This window comes from Aphidius gifuensis, linkage group LG2 (genome assembly GCF_014905175.1).
Source record: "Aphidius gifuensis isolate YNYX2018 linkage group LG2, ASM1490517v1, whole genome shotgun sequence".
Taxonomy (NCBI): domain Eukaryota; kingdom Metazoa; phylum Arthropoda; class Insecta; order Hymenoptera; family Braconidae; genus Aphidius; species Aphidius gifuensis.
In genome coordinates, this window is record NC_057789.1 from 13,580,199 (window position 1) to 13,596,752 (window position 16,554).

At 30.6% G+C, this 16,554-nt stretch overlaps 1 protein-coding gene across 2 annotated transcripts in view; it reads right to left on the reverse strand.

The window, feature by feature from the left end:
- Positions 1-7,988: 7,988 nt before the first annotated feature.
- The window catches only part of LOC122849083 (titin), a 59,610-nt gene continuing 51,044 nt past the window's right edge, over positions 7,989-16,554 (reverse strand). For both annotated transcript variants that reach the window (XM_044147653.1, XM_044147652.1), the window contains 6 exons: positions 11,783-12,128; positions 10,987-11,707; positions 10,473-10,814; positions 10,258-10,414; positions 10,020-10,186; positions 7,989-9,076 (listed from right to left, as the gene is read on the reverse strand). In XM_044147653.1, the coding sequence (XP_044003588.1) occupies positions 8,936-9,076; positions 10,020-10,186; positions 10,258-10,414; positions 10,473-10,814; positions 10,987-11,707; positions 11,783-12,128 (1,874 nt within the window). In that variant the 3' untranslated portion in view covers positions 7,989-8,935. The remainder of the gene's footprint in view (positions 9,077-10,019; positions 10,187-10,257; positions 10,415-10,472; positions 10,815-10,986; positions 11,708-11,782; positions 12,129-16,554) is intronic.

Genomic DNA, 16,554 nt, shown 5'->3' on the forward strand with positions numbered 1-16,554 from the left:
TCATCTAACTTCTCTCGTTGTTACCGACTGCAGTATTCAAAAGTCTATGTTAATATGTGTTCAGTGAAAATTCAAATAAGCCATAGTAAAAAAAATTAAATTACTGCGCGACAATTATTCTGCGCATTGGAAATTCCAGATGATTTTTAGCTTCGTCTGCTTTTGTCGATAATCGATTCTTTCTATCAGACGTGCACAGACGTGAAATAAATTTTAACGGTGAAATGTGTAATGTGTTTAATTATTCAAAGTCAGCAAGTAACTTTCATTGAAGTTATCAAGGGATTTTAAAAATAAGTTTACTTTAATATACAAATGAAATTTTAATTTTATTAAAAAAAAAATATAAATAATATTCTTATAGAGTACCGTAATATGATAGATGAAAAGTTAATAATCTCAAGGTTTTTCTTTTATACCAAAGAGTTGGATGTAAAAATTTTATTATTGATATTATTATTATAAATTATTCTATAATAAATTATTGTCTAAACGTTATCTGTGAATTCATTTAATTTTTATTCCATTATAATTACCATGTATTTCCCCCTCACCGCCTCCTGCCCCTCACGAGCGGGAGGGGGCGGTGCGGGGTAAAAAAATTTATAAATTTACGGTTTGTCTCATCAAATATTAATATTCACTTCTTAAGAATTTGCATCGTCAATTTCCAGTATTTAGTAATGGCTTTGTACATTTTTCATATGGCTATTTAAAATATTACTATGGTAAAAGGCTAAAAGTCCCAATTGCCGTTAGTCGATGCTCACTGAGAAAAATTGCTATGGCCCATATCAAATTCTAATACCTTTCCCCCACGTTTCCAGATTGCTGTGGGCCATAGTAAAAATCGCGGTGTTTTTTCAGTAAAAAGAAGGAAAAATCTATCCGTGAAATTCTGATCAGGATACATGATACATGATCCTGGATCCAAACTTGATGACTTCAAATTAGGCTTAAATAACGTGGTTTTCAAAACTCTATCGCCCCTCAGGGGGTTTATCCTGATTCCAATAGTCAATTTTTTTTTATTTTTGAAAAAAAAAGAAACAAAAATATTTCAAAAATTCTATTTTTTATTATTTTATGAAAACTATAATTTTTTTTGAAAAAAGTTTTAAGTAAAAGTTGTAGGATTTTAATTAACACACATGCTTTTAAAATCCTATACAAAGTATCTATGACCATTTTGTCAAAAGTTAGAGCGTTTTCCAAAAATTACTAGAAAACTAGGCAAGCAATAACTTTTAATAAAATTGTAAAAGAGACTTCGTATTAGGCTTAAACAACGCATCTTCTGTAACTCCATCGCCCCTCATAGGAAAGTGCATTATGTGTTCGGTCACTTTTTTTTAATTTTTTATAAATTATGTGATTCATAGATCGAAATTTTCTCGGAGAGGCGATAGATTTTTTGAGTACGCATGTTTTGAGCTTAATATGAAGTCTCTAACACCTTTTCATCACGAGTTATTGTTTGCCTAAAAAATGAAAACGGCACAAGCTATAACTTAAAATAGAATAGTCGCAGAGGTTTTACATTAGGTTTAAAATAATTGTTTTTCGAAATTCTATAACTTTTTCAAATAAATTCTTTCCGTACAAATAGTATTTTTCGTAAAAAAAAAAAAAAAAAAAACCACAATTTTTTTTTTTTTTTTCATTTTTTGGAGAAAAAAAAAAAAATGGCCGAATTGATAATGCTTTTTTTTATAAGGGGCGATAGAATTTCCAGAGCCGCTTCTTCTAAGCCAAATCCGAAGTCTCTACCATGATTAGTTTAGAAGATATACACATTTTTTTTTTTTGGGGGGATAAATCCAATACTGCGGTTGGGCCTTTCGGCTCCTAGCCTCCGTAAAAAAGATCTGGTAACGTTTGTTGTAGCGTGTGGCCCGCGTTACCCGTTGAAAATTAAAAATTTTCAATACTCCGGCTAGGGCCATGGGTGTCTTAATTTCTCAGATATAATGAAATTATGGTTTTTTAAACAATTTTACGGTTTATTAATAATAACATTATCAATAAAAAAATTTCCATGTTTATTGTTTTTTTTTCTCAAAAAATATTGGAGATAGCAAAAAAAACCGACTATGAGGCGATAGAGTTTTTTGCGACGAAAAATAACATCCCGTTACGAATTCTCGGTTACATGTCAAAAAAAATTTCCAAAACAAACTCGACAAAAAAAATCACGACAAAAAAAATTCCGACAAAAAAAATCATAATAAAAAAATCTCGACAAAAAAAATCATGACAGAAAAAATTGAAAAAAAAAAAAAATTACGTTATAATAAATTTTTTTTTTTCTACTTAATAAATTTAATATTTCATATAAATTATTTTTCTTATTTATATAGCCGTTAGATTTTTTACTCAGCTGGTAGATATTTTACTTAGCCTTAATAATAGCCAAACAATCAATGTCTACATCATTTTACCTAGCTGGATTTTTTATGAAGCTAGATTTTCTACTTAGTTGTGATTGTAGCCAAACAATCAATATCTACATTATTGTTCTTAGCTAGATTTTTTACTTAGCTGTAATTGTAGGCAAACAATCACTATCTACCTTATTTTACCAGCCACATCTTTGACTTAGTCGCTAAATTTTTTTTTTTTTCAAATTTTTGTTGTCGCGATTATTTTTGTAGTGATTTCTTTTATCGTGATTTTTTTCGTCAACTTTTTTTTTGAAAACTCTTTTTGTCGTGGAATCGAATTCTCTATTTTAATTCTACGTTGAGTTATTCATTACCCAATTTTTCTGAATTGTTGAAAAATTGATTGAAAATGCTATAACTTCCAGGATAATGAGGATAGAAACATTATATCAGGCTGAATTAAAAGTTCTTAAAAAGCTCTGTTGTAGAAAATGTGGGTTTTTTTTTGGCCTTCATTAGTTTTTGAGAAAAAAAATCAAATATCTGATTTTTTTTTTTCTATTTCAACGTTTTTTTTTTTTTTTCTTCAAAAACTATTGAAGATAGGGGAAAAAACCTACAATGCGGGCGATAAAGTTTTTTGCGACGCAAAATATGAGCCCAATAGGAAGTCTTTATTTCAATTCTTCGTTGAGTTATTCATTGCCTAATTTTTCAAAATTAAAAAAAAATTGATTCGAAATGCTATATCTTTTATGATAATGAAAACAGGAACATTGTATTATGCGTAATTGAAAGTTCTCCGAAAGCTCTGCTATGCCATGTGTGGGTGTAACATATGTTTATAATAATATTTCGTAATGTACCCGAGTGGAAATTTTGGTCCGATTCGAATCAGGTTTACCTGATATAAGGTCCGAATCTATTCAGATCCGAATGTCACGCTGGTAGAGGTCCGGATCCGATTATAATAAGGACCCCTTAGCAAAATCGGATTGCAAAATGCATATCCAGCATAGATCCGAATTCATACTTAAACTGAATCCGAATTTATATTTAAACCGGATCTGAATATATACTTAAACTGTATCCGAATTTATGCTTCAGCCGGATCCAAATTCATATTCAAACCGGATCCGAATATATACTTAAACCGAATCCAAATTTTGATTTAAATAAAAAAAATATATGCTTTTTTCAACTATTTTTTTTAATAATCATTATTTACAATATTTCTATCTTAGAAAATTCAACCTGAACTAAACTAAAATTCCGGAACTTACGGGGATCGATCTCGGGTCTTGTCCGTTTAAAGTCGGCGACACTATCCTATCGACCACGGCGGCGTACATGGAATCATTGAAATCAAAAGCCATTGACAACCGTAGAAAGTTATTTAAAAATTACAATAGAAAAACTTGATATGATTAATATTATATATAGATAACAATGTATTTAATATTATCAAAAAATGAAATGACATTCTGAAATTAATTTTTTTTTTTTTTTCAAATCCTTCTAAGTTGGATCCCTTTTAAATCAGAGAAACCGGATCCGGCTTACCTTAGCCAAGCCTTACCGAATCCGGAGGTTAACTTTGAAAAAAAATCAAACTTCAATTAAAGTCCGGCATTCCGGATCCGATTTGGATCAGGATAGAGTAACGAAAACTGGATTAAGTTTACCTTAGCAATACCGGATTCGATTTGGATCAGGAAAAAGTAAAAGAAACCGGATTCACCTTACCTTAGTCAAATCTGACTGAACCCGGAGATAACTTTGAAAAAAAAATTAAACTCCGATTAAAGTCCGGCGTCCCGGATCCGATTCAGATCAGGACAGAGAAAAGAAAGCCAGATCCGATTCAGATCCGAAAAAAGTCAGGGAACCCAGATCCGGCTTTCTTTAGCCAAACCTGACTGAACTCGGATGTTGACTTTGAAAAAAAAATCACACTTCGGTTTAAGTCGTGCAATCCAGATGTGATTCGGATCAGGAAAGAGTAAGGAAAGCCAGATCCAGTTAGCCTTACCCATAACGGATCCGAAAAGGGCCAGGAAACCCGGATCCGGATTACCTTACCCATACTGGATCCAATTCGGATCAGGATCCGGCTGCTCGGATCTCATTTTCTACTCGGGTAGTGGCTAAAAGACATAACCTATTTAAGCAATATGACATTTTTTTTGAAAAAAAAACAATTACACTACCCAGGTAGGAATCGACGATTAGGACAAGCGTGTGTCAAGCTTGGTAAGAGCCTGGAATGATAACCATGTATTTGCTTGTGTCAAGCTTCGAATCCAAGCTTGGCACAAGCTTGTGTCTCAGGCTTGACACAAGCTTTGAATCCAAGCTTCAAAGCTTGTTGCAATTTTACAAAAAAAATTATAAACAATATAAATAATCGATTATTAATACTTTATTACTTTTGATATTATTATTTTTTACGCGATACAATTTGAGCTAACAATAAATGATTCGAACGAAAATAAACGGCGTAACAGGGGATCGATCCTAGGTCTCTGATGTGGAATTCCGATGCTCTATCGATTCAACCACCAGGGAATTCATGAAGAAGTCAGTAAAAATTTTTGATATGAATGAATTTATTCGAGACTTAATATACACAGTCTTTGTAAAAGCCTGGCACGATACTACGATAGTTGAAATTTAATATTTGCTATTTAAAATTTCTATTTACAATTTATAGATCTAATTAATATAATTTTTTTTTTTAATTGAATATATGTACAAGTCAAGCCCCGTGTCAGGCTTGGTAAAACGAACTTGACACAAGGCTCGTGTGAGGCCAGGGAAAACAAAAAACACAGGCTTGACACAGTCTTGAATCACAAGCTTGTGTCAAACTTAAAATCCAATCTTGACACAAGCTTTGTTAAAGACTGATTTCCAAGGCCTTGTGAAAGCCTAGGGTCAGACCATCGTAACAGGCTTGACACAAACTTGGAACACAAGGGTTGGTAATCAAGCTTGTACCAAGCCTGTTACAATCGTTACGGCTAGGCGATTCCTACCTGGATAATTAATAATTGCACATAACCCACCGGAGTATCGAAAATTTTAATTTTCGTCACATGTGATTTTTTACTTCAATTTTTTATAAGCTAGCCTGTAATTGATTTAAAAGGATAAATAAACAATAGATCAGCTGTAGGCAGAGGAAAATCTCAGAAAATATACCTGTCCTCGGCTTACAGCATGGATTTTTTTTTAATAGTGATTGCAGGGAATCCAAATCTTTTAGAAATTGTGTGTTTTACATGTAAAGATGTTATAAAAATTATTCAAATAATATTATTATTATCTTAATGGATAAAAAAATTATATAAATAATTTTTTGTTTTTTCTTTTGTTAAGTAAAAAATAACTATTAAGACAACGCTTGGCTATGTTGTATGCACGAAAATCTTCTGAGAAACAGCGATTTCTCTTAGTGCACATTCAGTCGGTAGAAGTAATGTGTAGATATGTATAGCCATGTATAAGCAGTTTTAAAACTGCTAATATTAGCACCAATATTTAATGAACATGGTGCAATAAAAGTTGGAAGCTGAATTTATCTCGAGGTAAAAAATATTTTTTTAATAAATTCAACATTATTCGCATAAAAATATATATATATATATATATATATATAATAAAAAATATATTGATTGTTGAATTTATCTTCAAATATGTAATTTAAAAGTGACGTGAATTATTTTTCGTGGAATTATATTGTTATAAATCATTAGTTGTCGAAGAAATAAAACTCCATTGGTTAAACAAATGTAAATTAAATTTTCGTAATTTTTATCAAATTAATAAATATTTAGAAACATTCGCTGAATATTGGCTGCCAATGCTCGGCAAAGTACTGGTAGCCGAGCTTAATTTGGTCTGACTCTCCAGGCCCTATCCAAGCATGGACCAAGGCTGGATGCAAAGCTTTGGATCAATTTTGCCAGGCTTGGGCCATTGTTCGGCCTTGGTGTATTTTCTTACACTAGTTGAGTTATATAATTGAAAGATAAAAAAGATCCAATTTAATAACACAACAATTATTTCATATCAATATTTTATTTTGAACGCAATGATGATATATGAGCTGGGTTTTTCATCTTCGAGCTATACGCTATGTTCGATGAACATGCTTGACAGTCATTCACTGAAGTTTGCCAAGTGGAGTGTGTTTTATTTTGTGGCTCGTATTTAATCTTTAGCTTTATATTCCTTTATGAGTATAACTTTATGTTACTCTAATTCAACGTTTTAAATTTTTTAAACAAAAAATTCAAATCATGTGTTTCAAATGTGATTTAGCACTGCATTTAATTTCAAATAATCTTAATTAATACGACCGAATTCGAGTTTCAAAAAACCAACTAAACTGAAGCATTATGCTTACTGCGTATTAGCGATTTTATAGTGCAAGTTTCTTGGTTCTAAAAAAAGTCAAAAGTCAGCTACATCGTTGGACGAAACAAAAAAAAATGACAGTGTTTTGGATTAATACAAATTTTTTATTATCTTCATCATGGATAAATTTTTTCCGATCGATTGATAAGATATACGTGAAAAAAATAAAAGAAGAAACAATTTTATGTATTTTTTTTTTGTGTGGAATATGTATACGTTATATGCATAACGCCATTCAATTATATTGTAACAGGGTCATGAACTTGCACATGTACGGTGTTATCGAAATAAATTAAATTTCAGAAAATTTGAAACAAAGAGATAACAGCTTGATCAGAGTTATTTGTGGCAAGTCATAAAACTAAACAAACACCAATTTAAACGTTCTTTAGTTTATTTTTCCGAAACCTTATCATGCTAGAGTTTCATTACAATCTAAGATGTGCTGAAGCGGATTATAAGTTAGTGTTCATAGTATTGCCCAAAGAGTTGAACTTTAGTCGTGAATAATTCAACCATTATTGTTATCATTTAACTATTATTAATATTCTTTCTTATTTGTTGCAGCTACTTCACGATCTGAAGACATCTATTTCATAAAATTGAAATCTATTTGTTTCGTCGATGGATCAGTCGGAAGTTCCTGCTACCTTTTTTTCATATAATATAGTTGTGAAAAATTCTTCTCACAAAAGTTGTACGATACCAAACATAGATCGACACGTGAGAATTTACAGAGACGAAAATAGCAACGAATTCCAAGCTGCTATTGTATGCACACGGCTCTTAAAACTTGAAGCCACGGAAAGCAATTGGTATATAGTTTATAATTAGTTCGTGAGTATTTTAGGAAAAAGAAAATATTCATGAAAAATGAGATATGTACAGAAGTTCGATGAAGGCAGTAATTATCTGTAAGCTTATAGATAGCTACTTCAAAATAATTCTAATTTGATTAACACGAGCTTGAATTTCTTAAACTTTTCAGAAAAATACTACTAAGATAATATAATAAAACTTTAAAATGCAAAAGCACAATAAAAATGTTTATCAGCATTATTCTTCAGTGAAATGTAGATAGTTGTGGAGCTATGAAATTACGTGCTAGCCTTAAAGAATCACCATCGAGTAAACAATATGTATATAATAGGAGTACCATGATAAGAGTAGGATGATTTTGCGTTTTTACTGTTTATTTTTGAAAGAATTTCATCTTGACGAAATATCATTTTATTTGAAAATTATTATTTATACAGTCAATGATCATTTTGTTTACTATTTAGAATGATAATTTGAAAAATTTCAGTTCTAAAATATGCACCTTATGTTTACCGCAAGACACTAAAATAAATATATGTTCGGTGTGGAAAAAAACATTCATCATTCAAATAGTTGTGTCGTATACATATTGGAAAATATAATGGAACTAACATCTATATCAACAGAATATCTTTATTTGATTTTTAAATATTATGATTATATATACGATGACTGCCAATAAATTTTAGTTTTATAAAATTATATTATATGTTTAAAGTTAATTCAAAATAACATTAATATTGACATCTATATAAATATCCATACTAACATCCCATTTATCTTTAAGTTGAAGAGAACATATTGTTTTTCTTATGAAAAATTAACAAACATGTGACATCGATTTGTTTATTTTTCAGAATTTTTTTGAAAAAGCACACTATTATAATATTCTAAGTTTTAGAAGCAAAGATAAAATTGAAATTTGAAATTTTACGTGTACATACATAGTTTTTCACATTCTTTATAAAAACTTCGTATAATAACCTATTAATTTGAAACCTTACATATTGGGATTTATGAGTCATTCAAAGTCATTTAGTGTGATAAATTTCACCAGTACCACATATAGTAAAAGCTTTGAATGAAACATCCAACATTAAATCTGTAGCAAGTAGACCAGAGCAACGTTGAACTTTGGATGTTTTTAATTATATTCAACTTCAAACAATAATTTTTTTTATTTTTTACGTAGAATTTAAATTAAGAATTTACTTTCATGAATTATATTTATCACATGTTAATTAAATATCTGCTTTTAATTGCTTTTTATGAACAACAACATAGGATGTTAGCGATTAATTGGGTTTCGATCATTTCTTACTTTTAACGACAAGCTTGGCTGAGGTTTCGACAGTTCCAGCCAATGACGTTGCACGGCAAGCGAATGTTCCTGAGTCTTCTTCGTAAGTTGTAGCGATTAAAAGAACTGCTTTATTTCCTTCAAGAATCATCTAATTAACAAAAATAAAATTATTAAACATTTCTTTAATTTTAACGAAATCAACTTTGAATATCTAAGTTTAATATCTATATGTTAATTTTTAAAGAATTCTATTGCTCAAGCGTTTACTTTAAGTCATTCATGTTACGTAGGTTTTTTCAAACTATTTCTGACGAATCCGAAATTCACTCATACATACATTTTTATGACAAATTTTCAATCACAGTGTGGATGAAAAGAATAAAATAGTTTTCGTATTCAAAAAAATTTTTTATTTAATAAATTACGATTGAGATCTTGATTTGAAAAATATAGAGTTTAAAGAATTTGTTGGTCAAAAAACGACTACATTTCATTTAGAAAGCCAATTTTTATAGTCGAGACATTTTTATTTGAACTAAGAAATGAAGTTAGAAAATCGAACTCAATTAATTTTTTTAACAAGAAGCTGACTTTTCCGATTAAGGCAAGTCATTCATGAACTAGGACAGTGATGAATTATTGAAAGCTTTATATATTACAGTTTACCATCTGAATGGTAATTAATTTTATAATTTTTTTTAATACAAAAAAAAAATTAATCCTTTCCACATTATCACTTTTCGTATCAAGAATTTTTCTTTCCCTTAACAAGAAATTTTTCCTTTCAAATATAAAACTATACAGAACTTTTTTTTCAGAGTGTACTAATTCCGTAAATCATCTCGTATGGAAAAGTATAGACGTAGAAATAGGAACGACTCAGTCAAAAAAGATAATTTAAATGAATTGAACAAAAAAATGAACATAAAAAATTAAAAAGATAATAAAAATTTTATCATAAAACTGTCTTTTATATTTGAAGTTATTTCGTTAAAATATATTTTGTCAAAGTTCTTCTTGGAAAATTTATCTCACATTGAGTGCATTAGCTCTTATCTCTTACATTAGACTTTTTTATTTCCTTAAATTACCTGAAAGTCAGCAGACTGAGGAATTAATGTTCCATCTCGATACCACTGCACTGTAGGCTTTGATTTGGATGGGCTTATGCAGGTATTGAACTGAGCTGACTGGCCTTCTTCAACAATTTGATCTTGGAGAGCAGTCATCTTCAGCGAAATGTCTGTACTTTCTGGTGCTGTAATAGATTCAAATTTCGTGAAACAAGATAAAGACAATAAGTATGTCGCATTAAACGTTTATATGTACCAAGTACTGTGAGGCTCGCTGTTGTAATGACATCCCCTGCCGGATTGTTCACGATACATTTGTAAACTCCTTCGTCTTCTGGGAATGCTTCAGTAATCCTAAGAGTGCAGCGATCACCAAGTTTCTTCATTTGAAAGTACTTAGATGGTTTTATCACCTAAAAAAAAGATTATAAAAAAGTTGTTCATAACTTTATTTGTAATAATAATAACAACCTTGTCATTTTTTTTCCATTGTACAGTAGACAAAGGTTTACAAGATATTCTGCACGAAAACTCTACGAAGTTTCCTTCTTTTATAGTTTGGTCTTGGAGCGGTTCAAGGATCTTCGAGTCTTCTTGCACGCTAGCCAATAATTGATCAGGTGTATGAGTAGTTTCCGAGTGGGGTTCTTGAATTATACATTTAGCTTTGCAACGTGCTTCCCCAGCAGTATTCAATGCAACACACTCCAACTCAGAAGTATCATCCGATACAGTTTCAAGAACCAAAAGGGTGTGAATATTATCTTCTTCTAACATTTTATATCGAACATCAGGTGATATTTTTTTACCATTCTGAAATTAGAATCGTTAACGTTTATTAAGCCATTTTTCATATTTAATAGGACTTTTCGATTCTTGTATATTGAAAATAAGTAAAAAATTCAAAAGTTTGTATTAGGTTTGTATAAAAAAAAAAATGCTACTAAAAAGTAATCATGACAATAAATTAATGTGGTTTTCTTACTTTCAGCCAATAGACATCGATAGGCTTGGTACCCGAAATTTTCGCATCAAATCGTATTAATTGACCAATTTTAGCTGTAGTATTTTGTATCGTAGTGATAAAATTGGGAGGAACAATGCCATTTCTACCTGGCTGTCTTCGGCGCTCTTCAACGACTAGGTTTGCACTGCATTTTGCTGTCCCTCCACGATTTTCAGCAAAGACAGAAAATACAGCAGAATCTTCTATGAAAACTTGACGTATAATTAGCACGGATTTTGTACTAAAAGTATGAATTTGCATATCTGATGAATTCTGAATTAAAAAATTTTCCCTGAACCACTTTATACTAGGTAATGGGTCTCCATCAAATTCAACTTCGAATTTCGCTTGCTCTTGCTCAAATGCCCTGCAAGGTTGAATTTTTTTCGTAAAAATAGGGGGGACAGCTGGTTTCACTTCTCCTTGAACAACTCGTTCATGGATTTTCGCGCTGTGTTCAACATCAGTAGTTTCAATTTCAGTTACAAATCTTGTGATCTCCCTATCACCTTCAGTTTGTTTTTGCGTCTGTTGTTTTTTCAATACATGAACTTCCCGACCATGAACTCCAGATTCAGCGAGATTATCTTGATGTAAAAGTTTATCAGCAATTTTTTTAGAGTCTATACTGACTTCCGTTACAAATGGTTTCTTTGGGGTTGTCTTCATCGGTTGAAGGACCTCACTGCTAGAATTTTCCCTATAATGATGGAATCATTATGTTATTGCTTTTTAAAAATCGATTTTTTTTTTCATCTCACTTAAATATACTTACAAACTTTCATCATACTTCTTTACTGAATGTTTTACTAATGACCTACTCTCTGTTTCATCTTGGAGGAGAGAAAGCTGATGACTAGCCTGCCTTAATTTACTTTCTTTTAGAATTTGCTCTTCTTCAACATCCCCTAATTTATTGTAATAATTTTCATTTTTTTTTGACTTCACTGATTTTTGCCATTCAGTTTCTGGCCTTTTAAAAACTTTTTGTCCAATTTGTCCGGTCGTGAAGCTAGTGCCACCACCCTGCATAACTGCTTGTGTACGTTCATCAAATACACGCTCCAATTCATTCTCGTTTCGTTCAGTTTGATATTGGTCAAGTCCAATATTATACCATGCTAGAAAAGAAAAAATTAAGTAATGAATGCAAATATTATCAACAGGGGATTACAGATCATTATTCTTCGAGTATGTATATAATTCTAGATTGTCAACATGCCAGAATATACCAATAAATTCAATTGCAACTCAATCAATGTGTGATTTTATAATCTTTATTCACAAGGTTAGGACGTAACACGAGTAAAATTAGGATGAAATATAATAAATTAATTGGAAATATTATTAATTTGACGATTATTACAACAACACTCTGAAGCCCTTAAAAATTTGAAAGTATGAACCCGTATTTTATCTGACTGCAAATCGTTTTATTTTTTGTCGGGTTTTTATAATATATGATTTTAATAGTACTGCACATACGTATTGATTTGATATATTATCAATATTAGTATATTTTATTTTTACAGGATTGATACTGTCAAAGTAATTGAGGTTTCAGTGAAGTTCTCTTGGAAAAAAAAAAACAACAACATGATTCAAATTTCACGTATAATATCCTATAAATAAAAAGTGTTATTGTTTTAGAATTTTCCCAGGTAGAAATTAGAGTCAATTTAAGGTCTCTTTTGGACTTCTCACGTTAATTTGATACGAGGAGTCAAAAAATTGACTCTTATTTCTACCTGTGTTATGTTTATCCAATTAAGGAGGTTATGCACAAATTCATTGCGGGTGTTGCGGGGCGCTTCTGACGTCACAGAAAAAACTGAAATCGGGCTACACTGTAAAAAAATAAAGTGAAAAGTGCCTGCGTCCTATATACAATATATGAGACTGCGGGTATGTGTGTGTGTTTAAACATGCCATACGTTGTCACATCTAATTTTTGTAAAGTTTATAATTAATTTCTCATTAATTGACCGATCAACATATGAAAATTTTTCGCGCAATTAATAAAACTCGGTTTCTAGTATATGTGTGATTTTTTTCAAGACTTTTTCATCATTTTTTCCATCCGAAAAAAATGGTTGAAATCTCCATATGAGCCAATGTTAAATATTATTTTCAATAATTAATTACAAAAAATTTAACCGATCAACATAAGAAAATAATCAAACCGTTGTATTCAGAATGAAAAGATCTACTTGTGTACAAAATTTCAGAACATTCTCATTATATTTAAAAAAAAAAGAGTAATTTCTGCATAACCTCCTTAACTGCACAAAGGCTTTTCGTTATGGCTTCTTAAAAATATTCATTTGAGTTTGTTGATATTCGAGGGATTTTTTAGTGACAAAAGAGAGTAGATTTAGCTTATCCACTCATAATACATTGGCCTGAATGTCATAGCCAATCTCAAAAGAAGAAACTCCCGCTTAGTTTTTTGGATCAAAATATTATTTCATATATTTTTTATTTTATTATGAAATCAAATGAGTGGTCCTCGATACATTTACTGAAGTTCTTTCATTTTTTGAAGTTAGTATTTCAAGTAATTAGCTTTTTTTGTAAGTAAACGTGTAAGTAAAAGCAAAGAGACATGGAGGTGTTGCCAAGCAAACGGCACATGGTGGCATATGTCACTTAAAATGATTGGGTATAGTATATTTTATGTTACTAGGGACAGTGGTAATAATGTGTGAATTTCTAAGAAGCGCACTACCTCTCTTACGCTTTGGAAATTCACACATTATTCCCACTGTCCTTGTAACATAAAATAAATTTATGCATATTCTATTAATTAATTTGAAAAGCCAAACTACGTGATGTCATATTGTTTCGATTTTTGTGGTCCCTTTTCAGGTGTGGTTCAGATTCTTCATAAGAACCAATTTCAAAAGTATTTGACTTTGATTATTGATAACTCCCCCACGGAGTTTATGAAATTAGTTTTATAAAAATTCGTTGACTGTAAAAATTTCGAATCATTTTGATATTTGGTTGAAGATTGACGTAATCCTTTAGCAGAACAATGACAATACATGCAAGTATCGTTGATTGATCAAATACACTCAAAGTGAAACAAAATATGACACTTAACAACGAAGACCACTACATATATATTGAAACTAAATATACCCAGAATAAGCTACCATAGGTAATGTTCAGAGGTTATGACAATTACTTATCGAAACAATCAATATACATAAATTTCATACCTGAATGATTTTTGTGCTGAAAAATACATTAAAAAAGAATGAACTCTGCGTAAATTATGAAACCTACCTCTCACAACTGGCACTTTCGATGACAAGCAGAGTAGAAATCTCATCTTTATAGGAAGCTATAAGGTTGACTACTGTGGATTGAAGGATAATAAAATCTCAGGAAAAAGCATGTATTGTTTGGAAAATTTTGCCAGTGTTGTGAGATGTATAAGTTTTGTATATACGTAAGTTGATACGATCGTTATGATGTTGATTACGTATAATTACCTATAGTCATTGTTATTTTATTTCTTCTTTTACTATTATTGTTAAAGACATGTCATAGAAGTTTTGATATATCTTTAGGTCTTTTGAAATTAATTTGATATAATTCATATAATCTTATTTTCAAGAAAAAGCGTGAGTGTGATTTCAGTAATTTCTTTTTTTTTTGGGTCTGCTAATGTTTGTCCAGAACTTATAAAATATAGTTTGTGACCATTTAAATGATATTGAAAATCTTATATATGGATTGGCTATTCTGCATTTAAAGATAATAAAAAACTGATTGTGTAAAATTTGATGTATCGTTTCAAACTTAGTTGAAGCCCTTCTCCCTTTTATTATTTATTATTGGAACAAATTAACAAAAATACTAATTAAAAGCACTCGTATTGCGAGTATTTTTTATAGCACCAACACAAATCAAATAAAATAATGTGGCATTATTGGACAGCCTGAATGAGCTTCACAATCACTAGACGAGAATATATTTATTGATGCCTATATGTACTCTGGAAAAGTGAAACAGCTCAATCGTGTTGAACCAAACCCTGGCCTTCAAACACTTCACTACAAAAATTTTCCTTTTATAATTTTGGGGTGCTTTTAACGTCAGGACATAACGACCTTCCAGATATTTTTCGAGGAATTTATCTTATTATTTGATTGGCAATTCGATAATTTACGGTAGTAGAATCCTTACGTAGAAGTTTGGATTTTTGTAAAATCGATGTACTTATTTTATTTTTTTCGGGAAAACACAATAGTCAATAAATTTATTTTTAAAATTTTTTCAGTATAATTACAATCCGTATTCAAAACAAACATTCGCGTTTAATTTTATTTTTCCGAGAGTTTCCCATAAATCTAACTGTGTGCTTCCATTCGTCATTGAGAGCCATTTTAATAACAGTAACGCCATTGTCACCGTATACGAGTGGATTTTGAAGGACATTTACACGCGTTACGGGAAAACTTCCGGTAAACATATAGCCACAATTGTGTATGCAGGACTGAGTGCATTGTGTGTATATGTCCCCGTATATGTCCTCGAATAATGTGTGAATTTCCAAAAAACGCACTACCCCTCCAACGCTCTGGAAATTCACACATTATTCCCACTGCCCTTGTGACATAAAATATAGTTATATTTGCCCGTTACATGTGCCCAATCAGAGAGCCCGCTCACAACTCATTTGGAAGGGCAAGCACGAGCCAAATTCGTTGAGAGCACACTCTCTGCCTGGGCACTTGTAACGAAATATACTAATTCTTATAAGGGGCGATAGTGTTTTAAAAAGTGTGGTTTTTAAGCCTAATACGAAGTCTTTATTACAATTTTATCGAAAGTTATAGCTTGCCCAGTTTTCTAGTGGTTTTTTAAAAAAACTTCAACTTTTGATTTAGTCGTCTTACTTTGTATAAGGTTCAAAAAGCACGTGCGGTAAAACTCGACAACTTTTACTTGAAACTTTTTTTTTCATAAATGATAGTTTTAATAAAATAATAAAAAATAGAATTTTTTTTATTGTTTCGTAGTTTTTTTTAAAGATAGAAAAAAACTGACTAATAGAGTTGAAACATACTCTCAAATTCCAGGTGATGGAATTTTGAAAATCTCCTTACTTTAGTTTTACGTATAACTTTAACGAAAAAAACAAAAATAAATAATTGAATTTGAGAAAAATGAAAAAAACATATATCTCTTTGAAATCGAAATTTTTGAAAGATTTCATTGTTTATGAACTATTAAAAATTATTCAACAGATACAATTCAACACGGCCCTAGCCAGAGTATTGAAAATTTTTAATTTTCAACGATACACGCCACAACAAACGTTATCAGATCTTTTTTATATTATGAATATTATTATTACTGATATTATCTATAAAAGATCTATAATTAATATTATATTATTGATATTTATGATTTATTATTAATTGATTAATTGTTGATATTATTGAAATTATTGCAAATTCAAAAGTTAATAGGCCAGTAAGAAACAAAAAGGACAGAACCGATAAAAATAATTAAAGATCCAAAAGATTCAGG